Source organism: Pieris napi, chromosome 17 (assembly GCF_905475465.1).
Source record: "Pieris napi chromosome 17, ilPieNapi1.2, whole genome shotgun sequence".
In the NCBI taxonomy this organism is placed as follows: domain Eukaryota; kingdom Metazoa; phylum Arthropoda; class Insecta; order Lepidoptera; family Pieridae; genus Pieris; species Pieris napi.
The window spans coordinates 10,716,478-10,732,889 of NC_062250.1; the positions used below are offsets into that span (position 1 = coordinate 10,716,478).

Genomic DNA, 16,412 nt, shown 5'->3' on the forward strand with positions numbered 1-16,412 from the left:
TAGATAATTTGTTGATCAATTTCAGTTAATCAACTTGATGTAAAGTTTAACAAAAAAATATTAACCTATTAGTTGGGTTGATATAGCAAAAATATTTAAATTTCTACGACAAAGACTGTGTATTATTATTATTGACTCTAATTATTATTAACTATAGTATAATTATTATTACAAAACAATGCTATACAATATAATATAGTCCAACAACCTGGATCTAAGATCGTTTTCGTATTCTCGAATTATTTATTTTATAATCTATGTTAAAGTTTAATGACGTCACTATTACAGTGAAAATCGGTTCGACTTTTATTCTTATCACCTTAGATTTAAAGTTGCAAACGGTTTGAATTATATTACAATAACATTTTTTTGCAAGCCTATCCAATATATTTTCCGTCTTGTTTACGCATGACAAAGTAGAGTGGGCGAGTAATAATTAAAGTCTTAGGGTGAGATCTATAGTCCGCACTTGGACTTTGCTCTGACTTAACTATCGAGCTAAGACACAGTCGGTATTTATAGAGCAAACTGCGAATCTCTCCCTAGTGTTGGCTTAGCTTAATCTCAAGTCCACGAAATCGACGACTTACCAAAAACTTTGACTATAAGCCTAACAAAAATAATGGCCTAAAATTTGCTCTACCATCATATCTTTTACTGGACTTTTTATTTTTGTCGGTTTTTAATGAACGGTGTTGCCATTTTGTATCAGAGTTCCATAGACTTTGGGAAAAATAGAATTTGAATTCAAAGAAATTTTAAATGATCTTGATAAATACCTATGAAATGCATGAATTAAAATAATTACACATTATTATGGTATTTATTGTTGTTTATTTATATTATTTATGTAATTGTTCAAACCCCATTTTTGAGAAATCTTAAAAATAACTGGTGTGATTTTGTATGTCACCTGGCAGCCCTGGCATATTATAGTGACAACGAAATTCAAACTATAACCTAACCGATGACTCTCGCTTCACATCTGTTATTTTCGTTTCCCTGAATCTTCTACCATTTATTACCTGACTACCCTAAAAAATTTGAGATAGGAGTGGAACATATAAAATTAAAAAATCTGTTAGAAATAGAATTTCTTCAACAAAAATATAAATTAGTATTAGAAATATGTATTACACTCAAAAAAAGAATCAGAAAATAAATGTTTAAAATGAAACAAGTTTTGTTTTGATATTCTTTATTACCGAACAAATTACCTAGTTAAATTGTGCAATCACAGATTGCCGGAATGCTAGACCTGTAGGAGATCTTTCATTGTTTCTGTGTTACTCAACTTCTGCTGTCAGCAAGATCACCATCATCATAAGCATCCCCTCTCTGTATACCTATATTATGCAATACAGCACAAGCTATAATTATATATAACTAGTATTTGTCAATTTTGACTGTAGTCCTAGCTGTAAACATGGAAATTTCCTTTTTCACACTCCGAAAAACCTTTCAAAAATATGCCTAGTTCTTATTTGAGAATAATTATAAATATTGTCAGCTCTTGTCATTGGATTTAAAAGTGTTGTTAACATGAAGTTAAGTGCTGGATAACCGCTGTCACCTACTAAGACAGGCATTTTCTAAATATCCTGCTGTCGTGTGAACTGCCAGGCCACTTAGTCACTATAGCAAATATTTCCATATCAGGCCCTATTATTGCTTGCACATTTACAGAAAATTACCCTTTTTTATTTCTGTATGCTTCAGAGTGAGCAATACCTTTGGGTCTATTAATTTTTATATGGGTGCAGTCAATAGCTCTGATTATACTGTTTAGGTCATGGTGAGTATTAGATCTTCCTAATTCTTCAAACTTCCTTTTGGCTGTGTTCATATTTCTTGGAAAATTTACAGATCTAGGAAATAATTTACTCAACTCTGCAGAGACTTTATTTATAATTAAACAGACTGTAGATTGGTTTATGCTGTTCAGATCACCACACACCATCTGAAATGAATGAATTATTATTAGTTACATATATGTTATGTTTCTGAAAGTCAGAAGACAAATATCTTCAACATATTATGTATTTAAAATCATTTCAGAATACATAGGTATAATATTCAAATCGAAAAACCATACATATTTATGAACACAATATTACCTGAAAACATCCAGTTGCATTTTTATGCCTAAATGCAATAAGTATTTGCAATTGCGGTAGGTTTGGCGATCCTCTGTTGTTATAAGGTTGCAAGTTTGTAATGATCAGCGGCAGGATCACATTTAATACCGTGTATTTCAAAATACGGTTCCTTCTTTTGAATTCATTCTCACCGTACAGGATGGAAGGATTTTGGTTGTATTCGTTCCGAACATATACAACACTTTAGGCAAAATTTTCAATTGTTGATATTTGATACAAATTACAAGTGCTCTGTTGCTGTTGTCAAAACAATGCGATCCGTTCTACGTAACAAAATTATTGTCATCTTTAAATAATTAATACATTTTCTAAAGGTTACTCGTAAATTTCTAGTTATTGCAATAATAAAATAAATGAATACATAAATAACAATTAATTGAAGATATATGTGTACCGTTTTAGATGCTTAAATATTTGTTATTGTTTACTTTTTAAAAGGATAATAAAGAAAGTATTGCATGAAATGAAACATCAATTTGTATTTTGACATTTGCTGTCTTAGCTTGGGCTTAGCTTAATCTCACCCTTAAAATGTCTATAAATACGAAAGCATAGTTTAACCTTAGTGTACACTAAGCAAAGTTTTTCGTAAGGTAAGTCTGAGCAAAGTCCAAGTGCGCACTATAGATCTCACCCTGAAAGACTCCAGAATAAAGTGTTTAGAGAGTAAATGTTGGATGTGACGTATTAATTATTTTTAGGTGCTGAATTTTAAACGCCTTACACTTATTTCAAGCAATAGTGATTGTCTCTTTTTTAATATTAATTCCATTTCATGTAATATGTGACTATGAATAATATTTTTTTTTAAATTTCTGTTACTTAAAAAAATCGTAAGTATGCACATATTACTTTGATGACATAAGATAGAATATAGTCTATTATATCGCATCTATACAATAATGTCAATGTAGTAGCTAGTAGTAATTGAATACCTACTTGAGTATAAAACTATAATCTCAATACCTACTTTAATAAGGCCGGGAGGGAAAATCTCATGGGTAATATAAAAACTTGTTTCGTACCATAATATTTATTAAATGAATTTTTCCATTTTCACAAAACAATATTTTAACGTAGGATATAAAAACTTTTCTATTGAAAATTTTCTTAAAAAAGACAATGATTGAACAATGTTAAAACGACACATTATTATACAAATTATACTTATGCAGAAAGTTTTCTTTCAAACCCTTAGCCAATTTATAGTCATAGCCAGCGCTACGTCGTAGTTTATATTGCACCAGGTGAAGTTGGGCTTCTCCAGAAATCCTAATGCTCATGGCTCGTGGATACACACGACTCGAAAACACCACTTCTCCTTCCCCACAAAATACTTCTATAGAACTTGCGTCGACAAAAATCCTTAAATTAACGGAACTCTTTGGTGACCAAAACGCGCGCCTCACACCATCTATGCCACCTCTATCAATCATAATATATTCGTGATCAGCCGAATACCCAATTACGTAGCGGCCATCCTTCCATTCAAATATAAGTCCAACATCAGAATCCACCGAAGTCGAATTTGCGATCAGTTCAAACGACCTACCTTCAGCATCGAAGGACTCTCCAGGACTGTACCAAGCATTTTCCAACATTTCCGTCCTTAGCTCAATCATTTCTCGTATAGGCATTAGAAGAAGTCTTCCGTATTTATTGATACGCACTTCTCGGAATAGCGTCAACATGCTCGCCCAACCAGCCGTCGACTCTATAAAATTACTCTCCCACATTCCCAACCAAGCAACCAACAATCTGCGCCCATCCAGGGCTCGCATCGTCTTAGCACCGTAAAAGTCATGTCCAAAATCTAATTCATGAAACGTGGCCGTGGAGACTTCAAGATCCTCAAACCTTGCTCGTCGGTAATTGAAAAACCCAGTAACGTATCCATTTTGGTAGAGATTCCTAAATCTGAAGCCATCAGCTTCGATTCCTTGCACCGAGAGAATTAACACGTGGTGACCTTCTAATTCGAAAATATCTGGACTCTCCCATATATGTCCCATATCTCCGTAAGATTCTACTAGTGTTCCGTTCATTTTCCAATTAAACATATCATTGGATGTATACAAAATCAGTTGGCCATGTCGTTGTCTCGAGGATGTTCCAAGTACCATGTACCAAATGTTACGGAACCGCCACACTTTAGGGTTCCTTATTTCACCAATTCCAGTAGGTGAATCGCGAATTATGGGATTATATAGATATTTCTGGAAGATGGTACCATCTCCGCTCAGCGCGATGTTTTGTGTTTGAATGCTCTCGTTCTCAGATAGAACATTGCCTGTGTAGAAGAGAGTCAAGAAGTTATTTCTTACAAGAGCTGTTCCTGCAAGGCAGCCATGTTTGTCGTAGTAATCCTTAGGTAAAATTGCAGTTGGGTAGTGAACCCAATCTATGAGATCACTGCTAACTGCGTGACCCCAACTCATATGTCCCCAAGCTCCATTATAAGGGTAGTATTGATAGAACAAATGGTATTTTCGTCTGAAAACTGTAAGTCCCGTGGGGCTGCTGATCCATCCATCGGGAGCGGTGAGATGATAAAACGGTCTGTACTTCTTTCGCAATGATGACTCCTTATTGCGTAGGAAGCTTTCCACATGGCTTAGGTCATTAATGTACTCCGATGTTACAGCAGTTAATCCAATTAAAAAAATAAAGACGTCCATCCCCACAGATAATTAGATGTCGACTAGAAAGGAATATGGAAGGTGATTTAATATAAATTAGATCATGATAAAAACAAAAGATGATATTTGTAAATAATTTCGTTTGTCTTACGTAATTTACTATTGTATAATTAATATGAGGCGTTATAAAATAAAATGTTATAGTAAGTTACAAATTTTAAGACGCAATTATAATTTACAAAAAACTTGCCTACAATTGACAAGGATATAATTATGTTTATATGATGGGCAAGAGCCTGCTGAAAAGTCAAAAGCCCATTGACACCCATGTAAGTACGTTGCCGACCTTTTTATGGGGGAAATGTTATTTTTCTACCTCAACTCCCAGAAAGACCTCCACTATGAGCCGATTCGCAGCTCGCCAGTTTACAAAGGAAATGCCTAGAGACCGGAACTGTTCCAGCTATCGAAGCGATATTAATAAGATTCTCGAGTCATATGCTCAGAAAATTTCTTAAGCTTGAATAAAACTAGTTCTATTTTTAATTACTTACATTAACTACAGTTTATCACTTTGTTTACGGCTTGGTAAGGTAAATACCAAGTAAATTACCAAAAGAATTAAAAGATCTTCCGTCTAGATTCTTTAAAAAGCGACTTAGTGAATTACTTTTAGAAAAAATGTACTATTCAATAAATGATTATTTGCATGAAACACCGTAATTGATATAAAGCTAATGATATAATGTATATAATATAATAGACTAGATAGTATAAGAATAATTGACATTGAATAATAATGTGAAATACTTTAAGACAAATTTGCGCGCCATCGTGTGTGGCAGAATATGCGAACGATTTATGATTGTATCACCTTAACATTTTGTACCATATTCTTGCAAAAAATAAATTATTATTATTATTATTATTATTAATATAATATTTTGTTTCGTTCTCTTTTAGTTTGTTTTAAATGAAAAGATATTGTTCTATAACTGGTGGGCATAGAGCAACAGATTTTCACGTTTGTTTCATGTGCCAAATCATTAGCAGTGTTGGCCTAGTCTAGGCTTCAGCGTAGGTTCGATCCCGGCTTTGCACCAATGGTCTTTCTTTCTATGTGCTCATTTAACATTCGCTCGAATTTGAAGGAAAACATCGTGGGTAAAAAGGTTGCTTTAAACCCATAAGTCGACGGCGTGTGTCAGGCAGGAGGCTGATCACCTACTTGCTTATAGATTGACAAATGATCATAAAACATACAGCCACGTCGCGATTACCACTTAACTGTAAAGGATAACAGTTAAAAAAAACACATGTAATTAAAACCTTTATTAACACCTTGGTATTCAAAATATACAAATATCTCTAATATAAATGTGCTTAAATATAAAAAAATAATATATTAGTATCAAATAGTGGATATTGCCATTTTATATCACAGTATTCAAACATTTTGGTACATATTAAACGTAATCGAAAAATATAACAAATTTCTCATCCTTAAAATTCTTATAAAATACTAAATAACTTTATCAAAATACTATTCGTAAAAGTTACGAGTCGTTAATAGTCGTATCGCCTGACGACGTTAGTTTTTGGATACCTTTAAAGTTCCGATAAATACGCTAAATAATAACAATCGGTTAAAAATATAAACACAAACATATATAATTTTAAAAACATACAAAAAATTAAATAAATAGGCTCATCAGTGTGCATTACATTAAAAGCCTAAAACACAATTATTTTAACACATTTTTAACAGCTAGGAAATACTTTTTTTATTTTCCCCTTTCTTGGCCTGCACGGTTTGTGCGTCAGCCATCTAGGAAATTCTTCTGAATTCACGTAATTATTGTGTTCCTATTAAAACCCTAGGGAAATAGCGTACACCTAACAATGTTGTGATTATTACGAAAAAATTATTGCTTTTTCTCATTGACAAATGACAAGCAAACGAAAGGCGCCATTTTTTGTTTTTTTTTCTAAGTTTTCATCTTACCAAAAACAATACATAAACTCGAATAGTTACCGCGATAGAAAAGTAAATTATTTTTGCATGAATTTAGGAAGCGTATCGCTATTTGGCGCCAATACTTACGAGCTGTCAAAAACACTTTTTCGTATTTGACGAAACTATCATGTTCCTGCTGTTAAAGTTATATACTGTAAAAAGTTAATATATATATATATCTAGTCCTTATCTATATCTTTTTAAGATTCATAATATTCGAGTCATACTAGTTTATAATTAATTTAAATTAAATAAAATTAACAATATTTACAGTACAAATATTATTATGTAATACAATAATTTTAGGTGCCACCAAACTTGAGTTAAAATTACTTATTTTTAGCACCAATTAATATAATATAAAAGCTTATAAATTGGAATGTTTATATAAGGTAAGGCACAATTTAGTTTTCATTAGATCCAAGTAATATTTGTACTTTCATAGCTAAACTATTCATAATAAACACTAATGACATAAATGACATCTTGTCTCCGCCATCTTGTCTGTCAAGAAGTCAGTTCGAGGTTGTTGAAATTTTGAGTTTTGTTTAAACCCCGTCAACGCTGAATTCAAAGAATAGGTCAATACTGTTTCTAAAATTAAGAGATGTGTTTGGTATCTATTTATTTGTGGTTGGTAACTTAATTAATCCCCGCCCCGAATCGTAACTCACAGAACAACATTTAAACGTCAGATGATGGTATAAGTCAGTGTTTCTCAAAGTGGGACCCACGCCCCACAGGGTAATTTGAGTGTTGTTTTATGTGGAATTTGAATTTCAGTTTTTCATTATGTTTTTAAAATTTACTTACTGTGTTTTGTCAACAATTTGCTAATAATTTCTTCCTACCTTAAGTTTCTTAAGTGAACAATTCAAATTTTTTATACTTATTAAAAATTATGTATGTACATACATAATTTTTAAGAATGTTACAAAAAGGTTGGGAAATACGGGTACAAGTCATAAATAATTGTTTCGTAACACGTCTTACATTGTCTTATTCGTAGCGACTCAGTAGCTACATTTAAAATTTCGTTTAAATTTAGTAATAATTGTGTACGTATATGAAAAAAATAAGTAATTATAAAAGTACCTACTTCAGCTTTCAGTTTTGTATCTATGGTCTGAAAGATTAGACAGTTTTGCTGCCGTGGTCGGTAATTTACGAAACCAGGGGGTTTAGTGAAGATGCCTTAACAGTAATGTATATAGAAAGTCAAAAACTAAATTTGTATGAAGAATTGTCGACACATACTGTCATTTTCATAAAAAGTAGTTTTCGACTTTCTACAGACTAATAAACCCTCAGATATACTTAACACTATCCACAGCTTAAAAAACTGCGATTTATATAAATCTATGGTCGTAGTACAAAACCCTATAAAGATCTGTGGTACAAAATATAAGCCGGGGTGTATTATCTGTGGTTAGATTTAATATTGGCATGCCTGAGTGCGGTATGCAGGTCAGCCCAATAGGCGGCGATGCGTGCGTGAGCAGTGCCCAGTGTGTGCAGCAATGCGGGCAGAGCCTCGAGAGCGGATAGTGCGTATACGCGGGAAAGACGAGCCTCCTATTAAAATAAAACTATAAGTTAAATAGCAGCCTAGAAAAAGAAAAGAAAAAAGAAACAGCAGCCTAGAGAGTGCCATCCATACTGCCTTTAAGCGTTTTCTTTTTAACCGACTTCAGCAAGGGAGGATATCCATTTGACTGTTTCATATTTAAGCTTAAATTTTTTATGATTTGTGCTTGTCACAAATTTCTTGCCACTTAAGAGATGATTTAAAAAGTTATATTAAAACTTAAAGAACAGCCTAAGTATCATTGAAATCGGTTGAGTAGTTCGCTGTGGCATTTCTCTTTATTTTAAAAAAGTTTAAGCGTTTAATTACTTTCCAAGCATAAGCAAGCGCTGTATGCATTTAAGACCAAACTCAAACTCAAACTCAAAACTATTATGACTATTCAAAAGTGTACTTGGTTACCTACTTGAATAAAGATATTTTGAGTTTGAGTTTGACCATTCAGGCAGTATTAATTAATTTGTTTCCGAAAAGTAATATTTAAAATAAGACGTCATAATTAAAATATTTTTAATTTATTGGAATTAGATTCAGAGTCGAGAATTTGGCTACGTCTCCCATATGTCAAAAATGTGAAGTTTGACATAAGGTAATCGTAGTTCGCGCCTAGGTATTTGGCACAATATTTTAATGTGTTTGGTTTAATAGATGAATAGTAAATAAATGCGCATGACAAGGAATTAAACAAGCGGAAGCAAAGGTATTATCGTGATATGCTTATGAATGGGGCTATTGAAAAAAATAGACAATATTTCAATAGACAAAAATTATTGACATTAGATTTTACAGATATAAGTGTTGCTCATTAACCTATGGCATAATGTTTAGTGAAGTCAATACAATCACAGATTTATTTTGTACAATAATTAGTGTCAATTAAAATGATAATATTCCTTATATTTGCCTTTTTATCCATAAAAATTTATTTTTATCCATAAAAATCAAATTATTTCAATTGCAACGTTAAAATAAAGTCTGTCTCTTTTCATCACGGATAAAACACAGTTTGGCAGATAGAGACAAAATAGTAAAGTGGTTATGGTGTCTTTTTTCTTTACGCGTATATTTGATATTTTCATACCTACTTGACATAAATTTTACACTAGACTAGACAAAATAAAAGCACAGATGTTATATCGAATTAGACAAACCTCCACAGCACAGCGCATAGCGTATCTATGCCGCTCCCGCAGTGTATGCGACGCGGCACTATGCGGCGCACTGGCTGCGGCCGCTGCTCGCTCGCCGTGCAATCCTCGCGTTAACCGCGAACAGAGCTCCTTGTATGCGGTTAACGCGTCTAGAGCTACTAGGAGACGCTGTTGTGCTTCCTCGTCGGATATGGAAGTCTCATCCATGTCTGACACCAGCCTTAACGATTGATTATTATTAGGAAACTTTTTATACAGAATTGGACAGACGACGGTATGAAGTGAGATGTGGTCTATTGGAGGGAAAACCTATCCAAAAGATGCCAGATGAGAGTTAAATAGTTGGCTGCAACATATATATTATATCTTTTTTTTTTCACTTGATGTTAAGTGATACATCAACAGCCACGATGCCAGACGGCGCGCGATTGCGTTGCCGGCCTTTTAAACATTGGTACGCTCTCCAAAAAAAGGATTTCCAGTTTTCGGGTTCATACAGAGTTGTAGCGTAACAAATTTAATTTCATATGGTGAAGTTGAAATTTGTGAACAATCCTTGTTTCAAGCCAACGTCTAGCTTGACGTGTGATCACCTAAAAAAACACACAAAATCTTTTTTTAGGTTGACCTACTGAGCAGCCGCTTTCATAGATTCCCTGACCCTGGTCCATCGCTGCGTATCGGCCTTAGAGGTAACAGACAATGCGCTCAAACCAGCGCCCAATTCACGAATATCCACTTGTTCAGCTTCACAACGGCTTTCAGCTGAAAGCGTTTTATAGTTTTTTATTGTTATAGAGAACATGGACTTATAAATAAAAAACATTGTATCAACAATTTCTAGACGAATATGTCAATGTCAAATGAAAAATAATAATCTGTGAATGGTTAAGTGAGAACCAGTGTTGGCAGATCAGAGGTTTTTCCCCTAGATTTAGGGGGCTTTAAACCGAGTTAGGGGAAGAATAGGGGGAAAGAATATTTATGTTTTTATTAGGGGAAATTTCAAAAACACGCCAAATTCAGTTTGTTGCCATTGTATATCACGTTCCTGATTTTGAAACTAAATTGAAGTACGAACACATCCTAAGAATAGGATCCGTGTGGTTAACCTTAATAATTGTATATTCGTTTGAGCTGTCAAAGAACGATTTGATTTTAATTAAATACAAATTCTGAAATAACATGAAAATTCAGTAATAACACTACACAAGAATTTTTCTTTGTATTTGAAGGCATCCTAGGGGATTTCTGGGGGGAAATCAAATTAGTCTAGGGGTACGTCGCCGAGACCGTCTAGCAACACTGGTGAGAACTGAGAATATGGCGTTCATGTCATACGGTGTTCTTAAATTAAATCTTGTGACATCCGCGATGATCTTTCATTTTCCTCCCCGCATTCAAAATGTATTTAAAAATGATCACAAAATGGCTTAATGCAATTTTTGCTTACCTTTCTCAAAGATCTTGCAAAGCCTCTTCAAACCCAGCTGCACCAATCGTAACTGTTCCTGACCACACGCGAATTCCTCTTGCATTTCATCTGTCGTCATTTCGTGCTGACATAATTTAAATTTGAGTAAAACAGTAAAAAAATATGATCGCGTTGGATAATTTTCCAGTTTTATGAAGACAAACCTTACAATTTTTTTTTATTTTTTTTTGTAATTGAAATACAGCTTCATAATGGTTAGAATAACTGTAATGGGTTATCAAATGAAATATTTTTATTTATTAAGACTTCATAGTATTGTCTTTGATTAACATAACCTTTACACATTTAAAGAAAAAAGCCTTTACCGGATTAAAGTTATGTATTATTATAAATTTACAATTATTTGACATAATTTTAAATTTATCCGACGTTTGCTTTGCAGCGTGCGTGGTCACGGTGACCGTGATAATACATAACTTTAATCCGGTAAAAGCTTTTTTCTTTAAATATTTAGACTTCATTGCTGTTAGAAATACTGTACAATTAAAATAATTCAATAAAAAGAAAGTGAACTGCCAACTGGCGGCCTTATAACTTTCTTGCGATCTCTTCAAAGCATTTACTGTGAGAAAATAAATTAAAATTAGGTAAGGTGAGCGCAAGAAGTGCAGAACTACATATTATTATGACATAATATAGTTACTTAGACAAAACTAATAGACAATTAGCAAAGCAATTAAAACATTACATATGTTGAACAGTGAAAGGGACAGTAAAAATAATTGTGTCTGCATTTTTCCGATAAAAAACTGTTATCAGTAGATGTTCCAACAAAAATCTAATTTTTTCACTTTAAAGCAATTTAAATAGAGTCAGGAGGACAAAGAAATTAATTGTTGATAATTAAGACTGAATTCTGTGAACAACATTGCCTATAGCAAATATTTGCATTATGTTTAAGAACATATAAGTTTAGAACTATCAGGTGTAAGAAACCATATCTCGTCAAGAGTAACAATTTGTATCTCGAAAGACTGACAACACAAATAATGATTTTAATTTAAATGCTCCATCTGGTATAAGGTAATGCTATGGAGGGCTAATTATCGACACTGTTTTTGGAAACATAGAAGCTGAAAGCTATGTATACAGCTTTTTTTGTACTTCAACATTGAAACTCAACATACACGAAATTACCATCTTAAGTCAAAATCTATCCGAGTTACGTGATGACATTTATATCAAGAGTATTTTTTAATGCTTTGAAAGTGCTTTATATAAATCACTTTAATAACACTATTTTAAATACAGCACTAACCATAATCATGTAGACACAATTTGACAGAGTTTATGTAAATAAAAAGTTAAAAATAACTTACCCGATTATCTTCTTGCGTTCCCGCCAATATAAATTCATCGTGTTTTGGCTTATCAAGTTTAAGATTGGTTTCACATAAAAACATTCGTAAATCTGCATCATGGGCCAACACAGGATGTCGGGCAACTAAGGTCAACCACCTTTGCAAAGCAGCTCGACGCCTTTGCAGAAACAATGGACTGCCACCTCCCACTACAACCCTTTTAGGGGGTAGGCCACAAATTGCTCTGAAAGCAATATTATAAGAATACTTCAGGAAAACATTGTCTATGGTTACACATTAAAATAAAAAAATATTTTTTTTGGATAAAATGCTTAAAGAAAAAAAATTGTGTTATTGGACAACTATAGCATATATAACTGGCATGTGTTTGTCATCTTTTGAAACCATATATTTTTAGTGTTGTACTGATAACAAATCTGAATGTTGTATTATATTTCCTCTGACAGAAAACAGTACATTATAATTATCATCACTTATTAATGAATTATTCATTAAATTGTTAAGAAAAATCAAATATTTGCTGTTCTATATTGTGATAGAAATATAATGCTTTAAAACTGAATAATGCCAAATATTGTAGTACAGAAGCACCATTGCAGGGTTACAGACTTTAAAAGAACAAATAGTATTTTTATTACATTTAAATGTCTACACTGAACCATCATTGCAACCATTTTAATTTACCTAGGATAATTTATACTTATTAATTTATTTAATGAAAAAAAATTATAATACAAACAATTGTCCGAGTAGATGAGTCATATAATCTCTGTAATTGTTCTAAAGTTACAAAAACCATTTAAGAAGTAATAATACATACTTACCTATAAGGATATTTAATTGCTAACACATCATACAGCTGAACAAATTCATTATAGCGCCTTGTAACAGTTGTACCATGCCTTCGAGAACTCACATAATATTCACAGTGTTTCAATATTAAACCTTTCCTCTCTGGTACAAGTTCGACACTTATTACATCTGTCTCTTCTAAGTCTTCATATGTAACCTCTTCAGAACTTCTTGACATATTCAGTTTTCTACAAAATTTAATTAATTATTCACTCATCTAGGAACAAATTTATAGAAAATATTAAATAATACCATACCTGTAAGGGAATCTTCTAAAGAACTAATGATAATATATTTGCTATATAAATATCTAATTCTGAGTCAATTTCTATGCTTTCTAATTGCGAAACTTCCCATAACGTGCAACTGTAAACACCAAACATTAAAACTTATGAGCACAACATAAATTCCACGTATTGTTTTCTTTATTTATTATCATTAAAAGTTAAATCTGTTAAAACTACATACTTTATTGTTTAAATATAATATAAAAACTTGAACAACAAGTGAAACAAGTAACAACTAAACTTGTGAAGTTTTAACTTTTAAGTTTTTCTTCTGTAGGCACTAGGCTGTACCTGTGCACAGTGATGCCAACGCCTACAAAATATTCCCCCTAGTACCATTTTTTTTTCATTCATTATTTTTACGAGTTTTTTGTACTTATATTGCCGTTGAGCTGATTTCGTTATTTATTTTAAATTAATCTTCGTGTTTTTTGGTTTAATTTGTTGGTTGGGTTCGAAGATTAATATAAACTTCTTAAATCTTGCCCTCTAAAAAACTCACTGAACGTCTTGATTCCCCTTAAATTTGGGGGGAACACCCCTAAGTTGGCATTACTAAATGTGCTTTAACCAGTTACTAAGTACTACACATGACCTTTTTACTTAGTTTAATCTATTACTCTGTTTCAGAGATAGGAAGTATGAACTTGTGAATAGATGATATCTGATTCAGACTTTTCATCTAGATTTGTATTTAAGTTATAATAATATACAATATATCATCTCAGAATAATATACCTACCTACTTTATAATTCTGTAGATCAATCACTTTTATATTTCATTCAAATACCTAATCTGTGCAAATGACAATGCGAAATGCTAATTCTAAACTATTAAAATTATTATTTATTAAGGGGTTTTAATAGAGACGGCATATGTAATTTAAAGATATAGAAATATTTATTTTATTCATTGACTCTGAAGCGGAGTACAGTAGACCAGCGGGTATGCTATGCCCTTGAGGCTATTAAAATATTGCTAGACTATAATATTATTACTACTCCTAGGCTTGCAATAACTACAACGGTAACTTACATGATTACGCGTTTATAAACATAGTTATTCTAACTTACCCTGGTAAATTATCTTCACATTGTTTTTTGAACCTTAATATTCTAAACTTACTTGTCGTTTTGTAAAAATCCCTGCTGGATAATATGTGATCGAATTATGTAAAACCCGCCAGTTTCTATATATTCCCCACTCCAATCCTGTCTCCTAGGTCGTAGTTTATAGTTAAAGTTTATTGGATAAACAATTGAACCACTCGAATTCCAACGAAGCTTGAAGCTTCTAGAGGGAAGAATTAAATTTCTATAGCCTTTATAGGTTTGTAACAAATTTATAGGTACACAGACATTTTTTTACATGTATTTAAAAAAGTAGAATACACTCTTACACAATATTTAACTTATAACAAACTTAAACATTCATTATTTAATACTTCTTTACCTTGTTACACTGAAAATGCAGTCATATGGCTTCGGTTGATCAAGTTTTGTTAGTGAAAGCTTTAAATGTTCCGGCGACGTAAAGGGGGATGTAGCTTGAAGTAAAACTAAAACATCTATATCAGGCCTTTGAGACAAAAACTCTTGAACACCCCAAATAGACGGTGCCCAATCAGTCGCCGTTACGTAACTTCTTTTAAAAACACTGACACCGTCTGCAAAAAAAATTGCTGTGGTATTTTATACAAATTTATTATTTTAACCATTGTTTGGTTTTGCGATAACAGTTAGTCTCTCTATACTTACTCTTCAATGCCTCTAATGCAATCAAAGGATTATCGGTAGATATAGTTATATCTTTGAGATGTGCATGTTTTGCAGCAAATATGGCTCTTGATAGTAATGTTTTCCCGCCAACATCACGTAGATTCTTTAAGTGAACTCCTTTTGAGCCCCCACGAGCAAGGATAAGAACTGCAGTGCTAGCAAAAGCTGAAATAAAGAGCCTGACGAAAAAATAATAATTACGTCTCCTAGAACTTAATCATTGTAATTGAAATAGAATATTACTTACGATAAAAAACATAACAAAAATACAACCCGCATGTTTAAGAATTTAAATAAGACTACTTTCATCTTCCTCCAAGATAACCAAATTATCGTTAATAGATTATTTCCTTATTTACATCCCGTGAACTTTGATCCGATTTAATATCAGTGTCAAAGACCCTTTTGTTATGACACAATATCATATTATTAAATAACATTTCGTACCTATTATTCAAATTATGATTTAAATTTAATAATGTATTTGTCTATATGTTTTGCCTGTTTCCCTTTCAGTTTGATGTTAAAAATCATTAAAAACGACAAAAACGAAATTTAAAACTATCTGTTTTTTTTTAATGAAGTTCATCACTTGACGAGCTTTAACTTATTGAAGTTATTCTTCGTTTCGCGCGTTAGGGAAAAAATGATGAGAGTAAATTTTTTCAATTGTTAGTGTCGTTTTTTTTACAAACGTATAAGGCCAAAATTAAAATTTTTGAAAATATTTTTATCTTGTTACGCCAAAGAAAAATAACTTCTAACGTGTAGTACACACACTTTTTTTTTCAATTGGTAAGCTAATTAATATAATTTAAGAAGAATGTAACGTACCTACCTACTATAAAATCAACATTCTTTTTTATTCACTTAAACCTTACTTTAAACAAAAAAATCTTATACCTAGCTTAACGCTAAAGTAATAATGAAAAGTAATGGCACTAAGTACTAACGCTGGCCATTGACGGACCGCATGTTGCATTCGATACCGACTGCTCTAAGCGCCAGCGGTCGCCGCACGGCGATCTGCAGTTTCCATACTAAATTCGTATCTGCCATACACGGACCGCACGACCAGTTTCTGAGCGCTCGGAGCAGTCGCTCTGCGGTCGAGTTTTGCCGT

At 32.6% G+C, this 16,412-nt stretch overlaps 3 protein-coding genes and 1 long non-coding RNA gene across 4 annotated transcripts; all 4 read right to left on the reverse strand.

Annotated features, from left to right (window-relative positions):
• Nucleotides 1-1,181: 1,181 nt before the first annotated feature.
• On the reverse strand, nucleotides 1,182-2,525 carry LOC125058071. Its single transcript, XR_007118317.1, has 2 exons — nucleotides 2,118-2,525; nucleotides 1,182-1,960 (listed from the first exon to the last, which is right to left on the reverse strand). It is a non-coding gene; the product is annotated as an uncharacterized LOC125058071 (long non-coding RNA).
• Nucleotides 2,526-3,184: 659 nt separating this feature from the next.
• On the reverse strand, nucleotides 3,185-4,974 carry LOC125057992 (raffinose invertase-like). Its single transcript, XM_047661982.1, has one exon. It carries the CDS (start codon nucleotides 4,835-4,837, stop codon nucleotides 3,296-3,298), a length of 1,542 nt encoding a protein of 513 aa, XP_047517938.1. The 5' UTR covers nucleotides 4,838-4,974; the 3' UTR covers nucleotides 3,185-3,295.
• A 1,611-nt stretch (nucleotides 4,975-6,585) lies between these two features.
• Nucleotides 6,586-13,683, reverse strand: LOC125057946 (sorting nexin-8-like). The gene is made up of 7 exons (XM_047661908.1): nucleotides 13,481-13,683; nucleotides 13,196-13,411; nucleotides 12,369-12,594; nucleotides 11,008-11,113; nucleotides 10,187-10,319; nucleotides 9,555-9,774; nucleotides 6,586-8,390 (listed from the first exon to the last, which is right to left on the reverse strand). Exons 2-7 carry the CDS (start codon nucleotides 13,399-13,401, stop codon nucleotides 8,235-8,237), a joined length of 1,047 nt encoding a protein of 348 aa, XP_047517864.1. The 5' UTR covers nucleotides 13,402-13,411; nucleotides 13,481-13,683; the 3' UTR covers nucleotides 6,586-8,234.
• On the reverse strand, nucleotides 13,481-15,977 carry LOC125057947 (N-acylneuraminate cytidylyltransferase A). The gene is made up of 5 exons (XM_047661909.1): nucleotides 15,537-15,977; nucleotides 15,269-15,468; nucleotides 14,964-15,177; nucleotides 14,637-14,804; nucleotides 13,481-13,589 (listed from the first exon to the last, which is right to left on the reverse strand). Exons 1-5 carry the CDS (start codon nucleotides 15,596-15,598, stop codon nucleotides 13,496-13,498), a joined length of 738 nt encoding a protein of 245 aa, XP_047517865.1. The 5' UTR covers nucleotides 15,599-15,977; the 3' UTR covers nucleotides 13,481-13,495.
• Between the last annotated feature and the right edge of the window lie 435 nt (nucleotides 15,978-16,412).